At 41.2% G+C, this 9,024-nt stretch overlaps 1 protein-coding gene across 1 annotated transcript; it reads right to left on the reverse strand.

Moving 5' to 3' along the window:
• Window positions 1-570: 570 nt before the first annotated feature.
• LOC119420821 (hepatocyte cell adhesion molecule-like) lies at window positions 571-6,837 on the reverse strand. The gene is made up of 7 exons (XM_037688248.1): window positions 6,756-6,837; window positions 4,574-4,915; window positions 3,657-3,938; window positions 1,490-1,580; window positions 1,328-1,401; window positions 1,151-1,224; window positions 571-717 (listed from the first exon to the last, which is right to left on the reverse strand). Exons 1-7 carry the CDS (start codon window positions 6,835-6,837, stop codon window positions 571-573), a joined length of 1,092 nt encoding a protein of 363 aa, XP_037544176.1.
• Window positions 6,838-9,024: the final 2,187 nt, after the last annotated feature.

Below are 9,024 nucleotides of genomic sequence, written 5' to 3' on the forward strand. Positions count from 1 at the left end.
GACAAGATCTATTTCTGAAGAATAAATCCAGTTTTAATTTCAGCTTCTTTATCAAGTTTTTGACATGTGGTTTAAAGGAGAGATGTGTGCCAACCAAAATGCTCAAGTATTTGTAAGAATCCACAAACTCAATAGGAACACCATGCCTGGATGAGATAGGAGGAAGGACTGCTGGCACCAACTTTCTGTTTGAAAACAACATCCCTTTAGGACCAGTTTGAGATGGGACAAATCTGACTGAATGATGTCAAATGCAGACTGTAGAAGCTGGAAAACCTTAGTAGCTGTTTTAGCTTGACGATAAACAATTGTATCGTCGTCGGCATAGAGATGTAAGGAGGCGTCAGGAATGTTTTGACCTACATTACTTGTATAAATTGTAAAGAGAGTGCGTCCTAAAACTGAGCCTTGTGGTACACCATTATTGACAGTTAAATAAATAAGTTCAATAAGTTAAACAATAAATTTGAGTTTAAGGCTTTAAGGCTTTTTGAATAAGGGTAAGTGATAATAGCGATGTCACAGTCTCACAATAAAAACTTCTAGTGGAATTGAAGGGCCTCCAAAGTTTCAAGTGTACCCAGGGACGGCACACGTTGGAGACCTCGCTGCCCGGGGGAGCGAATCTGTGTACTTGGAGGAAACGGTGTAGGATGGTGGGTTGTCAAATTCAGGAGATCCAATACTGTTGCTGGAAGAGTCATCCATGGAGGGATCCTGCAAAAAGGAAAGGCTCAAATCAGTTTAGTGCTAAAATATCTTGTTTGTGCCTTCATCATCTGCTCCACATGCTGGCCTTGATCAGTCATCTCTTCACTGTTTGCAGTTAGTCCAGAATCTGCTATATGTCAGGCATGGTAACATCACTGCTGTGTTGACAAATTAATACTGACTCCATGTTTGGTTTTTGTATTGATTGTAATATTTATTTAGCTTATTTTTAAAGTTCTGTTTGCATTTAGATCGCTAAAAGAGAACAAAGATCATTCAACCTGGTGCTTTTAGTGCAGTCAAAATTAAAGCACAGAGAGGATCACTTCCTTGGGATTAGTTTTATAATTTGTATCCACCCGCTTCCCTCAACATTTCATCTTCAATCTTAAGATTTAGGAGTAAATTGTAGTAGGAGCAGAGGCGATGAAAGTGGTACCTTTTGCTGGAGGACATAAAGAGAAGTTACCGCATTAATCCCATTACGCTTTGCAGTTTTGGGAGGCGCGTAATCTGTAATAAAGCACAAGGTATTGGACATTTTGACTTTGAAATGTGTAGTGTTCACAGATCAAACTAATCATAATCACAGTGAAACCCAAAATGTTCTCTTTACCATTTTGATTAAGAGGTGTGTGACGAGAGCGGCTGTAAATCCTGGATAAAGGCTTTCTGGGTTTCTGCTTTGATCTAAGGCAAAAAGAAATAAAGCTTGACAACTGTTTATTTGCACTTTCAGAATCTTTTGATTGACAGATAAATAAATGAAAACTCTTACTTTTTAGGAGTCCAACATGCGCACACCGTCACCAAAGTGATAAGGAGGAAGATTCCTCCCGTAGAAAGGATGATGTAGAGAGAACTTCTTTCTAATATCACATGCAAGATTAAAGTTATTCATCGTAAAATAACATGTTCATGCACAAGCTCATACAAAGTGAATAATGAATGTGTGTTTATTAACTGCTATCTACAAGTAGCAACATGGGCGTGGCATGTTTGTTTGACAGTTTGGGATACACCAAGTCTTAGGAATTTTAGACAAACAATTTACTAAATTAACTTTTTTTTTCTGCTCCATGTTCATTATACATGTGATGGGATTGGTGAAGCATCCACACCTGTCTCTACCCTCATTTGCCCCATTCTGGGCCCTTGAGCAAGGCCCTTAACCCTCCCATTTGCTCCTCTGGGCGCCCTAAATAGCAGCGCTCTGCTCCACACAGAGGCTGTGGTAGCTCGGAGGTCTGTGGTTGTGTCAGGAAGGGCATCCGGTGTAAAAATAATTGCCAAGTGTTTCGTGCACCTCAGTTCGCTGTGGTGACCCCTGATGGAGGGAGCAGCCGAAAGAAGAAAAGTCCATCATACATTTAAATTACATTATTGGTGAGGAAAAACTGAAAAGTTGTACAAACTTTTGTAAAGTAGGAGTTAAGGTTTTTAGTGTATCTGTGTGAACTTGACAATCTAAGATTTGAGAGGTACAGACTGTGTGTAGCTTAGAACCGTCCATTATGAATAATTTGTGATAATGTTGCCATTATCACAAATTATTCATTCGACCTTTATTTGAATAAGTGGTGATAATGGCAACATTATCATTAACATTATTGGCCTGACATGAGTATTTCTGCAATTCTGGGAATGTTTAGAGTCGTGTGTGGATGGAAATACTTTACAAGGGGGGAAATATCAGGTTAAACCAGGTCAAGAGGCGTGTAGTTGAGGACTTAAATTCTGACATACCAGTAACGCTGTTAAAATTAATTATTTGATGGTGTGACAATACCAAGTTTGTGTGTTTTGTCATATATTTTTATTTCATGTTGTGATCCTGGGGTTTGTGTTGTTTTGCGTTCATGGTTGTTCATCCATCCATCCATTCATTATCTTTACCCGTTTATTCCATTTTGGGTCACGGGGGTCGCTGGTGCCCATGTCCAGCAATCACTGTGCGAGGGGCGGGGTACACCCTGGACGGGTCGCAAGTCCATCACAGGGACACATAGAGACAAACGAGACAAACAACCATTCACTCTCTCACTCACACCTAGGGACAATTTAGAGTTACCAATCAGCCTAACATGCATGTTTTTGGTCTGTGGGAGGAAACCGGAGCACCCGGAGAAAACCCACGCATGCACGGAGAGAACATGCAAACTCCACCCAGAAGGGCCCCTGGACCGGGGTTTGAACCAGGGACCTTCTCGCTGAGAGGCAGCAGCTCTACCAGTTGCGCCACCGTGCTGCCCCATGGTTGTTTAGTCATTTCCTTTCTTGTATTCTGATATTTTCTGTTATTTATCCTCCCTCTTGCCATAGTTCCTCAGTCAACTTTCCCAGAATATATGTGCTCCCAGTTCACCTCGACGTCTTATTTTCAGTCATATTATTTCACTCTCCCTCCCAGATTGTGTTGTTATTGTGTTATATTTCTTAGGGAACTCCTTATGTTTCTGATGTTAGTTGTTTTTTCCTTTTATTAAACTTTTAGTTCACTCAATTCGAGTCTTCCATTGTTCGAGTTTCCACTTTTGGTTCCTTGTACTTCAGTTTGCTCAGAACGAGCTGAAACGAGCTAGCTATCACTGGGCCAGGGTTGTTGCCGACGTAAAAACCCATAAGTTCTTTGGAACACCTCAAGGAGAAACAAGGATGTTTTTGAATCATACTGGGGCAAAAGGCCAATCAAAAAGGCCCAGCAAATAGTCAACCTGAATAGGTAATGACGTTAGTCATTATTAGAACCAACCCACTGTCGTGTCACTCTAATGGGAGTATTTACGATGCAAATAGATGAAATAAAACAAGGAAAGGAGAAACTCATAGTAAAATGCCTTTTGTAACCTTGGCCACCATTATTCTTTGTTTTCATTCTGCTGTCCATGCCATCATCTCTGGTATTTAACTTCAACCTACACTGCACAACATTTATAACCACTTACTGTACACAGAGAGTCTGATAGGCTGACTTGTCACGTTGCTCACAGGATTCTCCACTGTGCACACATAGACGTCATCATCTGCCATCAGCACTCGGGTGATGGTCAGCAGCTTCTGATCAGGCGACAGTACAAATCTTGTCTCATTGCTCAGGGGTTTTCCACCTTTGAACCACCTGTATGTGGTTCTGGTCCCATTGTCGTGGGAGCAGTTGAGAATAATGTTTTCACTGAGCTCCAGTACCGATGAAGCCTCCATGTGGATATACGGCTTGGATATGGGCTCTAGGTAAAGATGAAAATTGACAATAGTTATACACGTATACAACATGGATTTAATGAAGCACAAGACATGTGCTTGGAGTCATGCTTTTTTCAATAAGAGTACTTTGGTTTCCTCCGACAATACAAAAATATGCATGATGAGCTAACTGGCGATTGTAAATTGGTCCAAGGTGAGAGTGTGTGCTTGTTTGTTTCTATGTGGTCCTGTAATGGGGTGGTGACCTGTTCAGGGTGTATCCTGTCTCATGCCTGTTGATTGCTGGAAATACCACCCCATACCAATTTATTTCTAAAGCACTTAAAATACAACAAGCAGCAAAAAAAAGGCACCAGGTTCCTACAACACTGAACAAAATATGCAACTTCAAAAAAAGTGATTGAGTGGCTGAACGTTTTACCCAGAAATTGAGTACTTCATGTAGAATTTGGACCATGAAGGCTTCATTTGTGGAAATATAAAACATTGCATTTTAAATGACAAATAACTGATCAATAGTCAAATTTAATTTAGTTTTTGTCCCACAGAGGGTCAGAAATATGTAGCTGCATGGTTCCTGGAGCACAATAAATACAGTGAAATGATATAGTTGCTGACAAAAACAATAGAGAATTGCTCAAGAGAATCTATTTTCTACCATCCACAGTGAGTGTGATGCTGCCCTCTCCTGTAAACACATCGTCTGTGATTGAGATCTCCACGTCATAAACTCCATCATCAGAGAGTCTGAGGTTGTGCAGAAGCAGAGTCCCATTCTCAAAGATCAGGATGCGATCTTGATACTCTGACCTCAAAGTCCCAATGATGACTGTTCCAATCGTCTGGACGACGGTAACAGACTTTTCCCTCTTGAGCTGCCACTTGATGACCGGCGCATCCAGGCTGAGAGTATTGTAGCTGACCGACAGAAGGGCCTCCCCTCCGATTACTCCTCGAATCAGAGTGTTAGGGATGGTCATATTCACCGCCAGCACGTCACCTGTGGAGAAACATAAACAGAGGTCCCAGAATTAGATTTTCATCTGCATGTTCACCTGGTTATATCATAGGACAGCTGACACAGTAACTTTGAACTTGGGCTGAGGGATCATTTCCAACAGATCAGTTGGGCGTGCTGATTCCTGGTGACATAAACATGCTCTTTGTCTTCTTTCTTCTTCTTCCGGCTATCCCCTCTTCTGGGGTCACCACAGTGAGTCATCCTCCTCCGTCTCACTCTGCCCTCTACATCCTCTCTCCATCCACCTCCATGTCCTCTCTAACTGCTTCCATATACTGTATCTCCCCTTTGACCTTGCATTTCTAATATCTTTCTACCACTGCCCCTCCTCCAGACATGTCCGAACCATCTCGGTCTGGCCTCTCTAACTTTAAACCAGCTCTTTGTAATTTAGTGGAAAGATTTAGAGGCATTTCTTGGTTTATTTGAACATTGCAGCTGACTTGATACCACTGGACGCGTCCTCTCCTTGTCAACTCAAACATTACTTTCTGCAATGGCATTTAACTTATTTGCATTGAGGCAGTAAACTGTTTTCATTGCTTGTGGGGTATTTTCAGAGAGTGGTGAAGGCTGCACAGAAGTCTGTTGGAGTGAGCCTCCCCATCATCACATACATCTACACCTCCAGATGCAGGAAGAGGGCCACCTGCATCATGAAGGACCCCACTCACCCAGCACACACACTTTTTGCCCCGCTCCCCTCAGGAAGGAGGTTAAGAAGCATTAAGTGTAGAACCACTAGACTGAGGGACAGCTTCTACCCTGAAGCTGTTAGACTCGTGAATATCTAACCAGAATAATCACTGTGAACAATCACATCATGTTGCTGCTGATCTGTTTCATGTTGCTGTGTTCATGCGTGCTCATCTGCTCACACAGACCCCATGTTCGTGCTGCTGTTCGGCGTATTGTTTTTATGCTACTAGTACTTAGTGTGTTTTTAGTTAACATTTTTCTTAGTTCATATTTTTTAGATCTTATTACCGTTTTTCTTTTACACACATTTTAATACTTTTGTTGGATGTAACTGGGACCCTGTGTACACAATCTCGTTCCACCACATGTCCCACATGTGGTGTATATGACAAATAAAGAACCTCGAATCCTTGAATTTTTTTAGTTTGTTTTCCCACAGAGATACAAAAGTTCAGCGAGCGCTGATTTCAAAATGAAGACATCACATCACTACGTCATTTACATGGAAGTCAGTTTGTATGTGTCCGTCATACAGAGCTGTCTGTTTCTGGGATGGGCCCGCTTGAACCAACAGAAGCGATCTTTGTTGTTCAGATTTCCCTCGTGGCAGTTCATGAACAGAGCACTGGGAGCAATCCAGAGATGCAAGCTTTGCAGAAACACTGTAGCTCAGTGATGTTGCTGCCAAACACAACAACAGCACAATAATGAGCACAGCTGAAAACATGTGAAAACACTGGTTCTGGAAGGGACAACTATTTTATTATTAACAAAGAGGGGCCACACAACGGTAAAAACACTGACGATTGATCTTATTACCGGTACTTTTGTGAGGGCTTAAGGTAAAGACACTGGGGTGACTGAACAAGCTAAAAAAAAAAAGTGCACAAGTATTTAGAAACTTCTAATTGATTATATGACAATGTGTAACTTTAAAATCAAACAGTTAACACTTTAAAGCTCTGATACACGAAGAAACATGGAAAAAAAAAGAATAATTTCATACATGAATTTTAACAATTCCTTGTAGATAAAATGATCCCTCCATCGGATGGTGCATCCATCCATCCAAAGATGGAGCATTGCATGATCAGTATTATATTTCTTAAAAGCTACTTACCTGAACTGTTGAAACCGAAGCATAGCAATAAAATCTGGTAAATCCTTTTGGCTTTTGAAGAAGTGTCCTTCTCTGGCTGCATCTTGGGTAAAAAGCTTTGTTTTCCTTCCAGACAGTCAGCATGATTTCTGGCTCTGGGCTGGACGGAGGACACAAGTCATTCATTCACTCTGTGCTGAGACTGAGGACGTGTTGTTCTCTGAAGCTCTGGAGAACAGGACAACAGTGTGCATGTGTCTCCAGATCTTTATGTGGGTTCAGCTGGGTTTGCACTTTTTGATGCTTTCTTTTACAAACACATTTTTTTTTTAATTCATTAGTGCATATTTTAGTTTCTATTTCTTCAAAAACTGACTCGCTCTTCTTCATAAAACTGCTCAAGCTTGATCAGATTGGATGGAAAATGTATGAACAGCAATTTTCAAGTCCAGTCAAAGACGAGTTGAATTTAGGAGTGCACTTTTGACTGGACCGTTTTAACATATGAATGTTTTTTTCTTGCAGGATTGGACCATCCATCTTCCCATCAACTTCCATGTCCTGGTTAAAGAGTCATTCCCTCAGCGTGCTGCCACCACGCATCAGTGGGGTTGGTGTGTTCAGGGTGGTGTGCAGTTTTTCCACATTTAGGTCGAAAAAAGTTCAACTCTAGACTCATTTAACTACAGCCATGTGTTCCCTTCATGGCTTGCAGACGTGATGTCTCAGTGGTTGCCTGTGTACACCTGAGCTGTGAATCTCTGCTGCTCTTCAGTCACCCAAGGTGCTTCTTTGCCCCCATGGGCTGGTTTTTTTGGTGCTTAACAGCTTAATGATGTCCTCACCCAGCCAGTTTAGGTGGAAAACCATTTCTTGAACAATGCTCTGTGAGATGTTCATAGTTAGGGATATTGTTTTATAACCTAACCCCACCTTAAACTTCTCTGCATCATCCGTGACCTGTTTGATGTGTTCCTTGGTCTTCATAATGCTGTGTGATCATTAATGTTATGTAACAAACCTGTCAGGCACTCAGCTGTATTTATACCAAGAATAAATTACACACGATGTACTCCATTCAACAATTAAGTGACTTCTAAGGGTATCTTGCACTGGTTTTTAAGTTTAAGGCAGTGGTCCCCAAACTTTATTGCGCCACGGACCGGGTTGATGTCAGACAATATTTTCACGGACCGGTGAGGCAACTTGGTCTAGGGGTCCTCCACAACATAACTTTGAATAAAGTAGATGTCATTTCCTGCATTCTTGTGTATTTTACAAACATTTAAAACAACTTTCGCTTCAAATACTCTGCAGTCAAACATCTTCATGAGCTCAGATCATCCGTTTTATCAGTTCGGTGAAAGTTCATATAACTCCTACAGTGATTCACATCAGATTGTTCACAAAAGCACAGGAACTTATGCCTAGTGCAAAACGTTTAATTCTTTTTTTGTGTTTTATAATAAAATTACCCATGACTTTGAACTTTTAGGGGCAGAGATTTTTTTGAGCAGAAGCAAAAATGTGAAGCGACAGCTCTGATGTGATATTAAGGAGCTTTAAGTGTAGAACCACTAGACTGAGGAACAGCTTCTACCCTGAGGCTTAGTCTCATGAATCTCTAACCAGAATAATCAATGTGAAAAATCACATCATGTTGCTGTTGATGTTTCATGTTGATGTGTTCATGCGTGCTCATCTGCTCACACAGACTCCTGCTCATGTTCGTCGTAATGTTTTTATGTTATTAGCGCTTAGTATATTTTTAGTTGATGTTTTCCTTAGTTCATATCTTAGATGTTATTGTTTTTCTTTTACATTTTATTGTTGGATGTAAGTGGGACCCTGTGTACATAATTTCATTCCACCACATAAGAATCTCTGACTCTGATATTAGGAAGCTTGTTAAAATTAGTTTTATTTATGGTTTTAAATTAGTCAATCTTTGTCAGGCGGGTTGAAAAATATGCAGTGTAATCCTTCAAAATGCACAGATACGGCCGCGCACCTTCACCTGTCTGCTCCAGACCACGTAGCTGAATTGCTTTGTTCTTCAGCGGCAATGTAGAACTGATCTGCGCATGCACCTAGCCAAAACTGACCACTTGGGGATGTTGACCTGCGTCAAGAGTGAGTCATAGACTGGTGTGATAGAGAGAATACGGTGATTTTTCAAAATAAAACTTTTTTTCCCCTCTTCTGTGTGGCCCGGTACTCATTGACCCACGGCCCGGTACCGGTCCGCGGGTTGAGGACCACTGGTTTAAGGCATCAGAGCAAAATGTTC

The sequence above is a fragment of the Nematolebias whitei genome, chromosome 14 (assembly GCF_014905685.2).
Source record: "Nematolebias whitei isolate Nwh7 chromosome 14, NemWhi1, whole genome shotgun sequence".
NCBI lineage: Eukaryota > Metazoa > Chordata > Actinopteri > Cyprinodontiformes > Rivulidae > Nematolebias > Nematolebias whitei.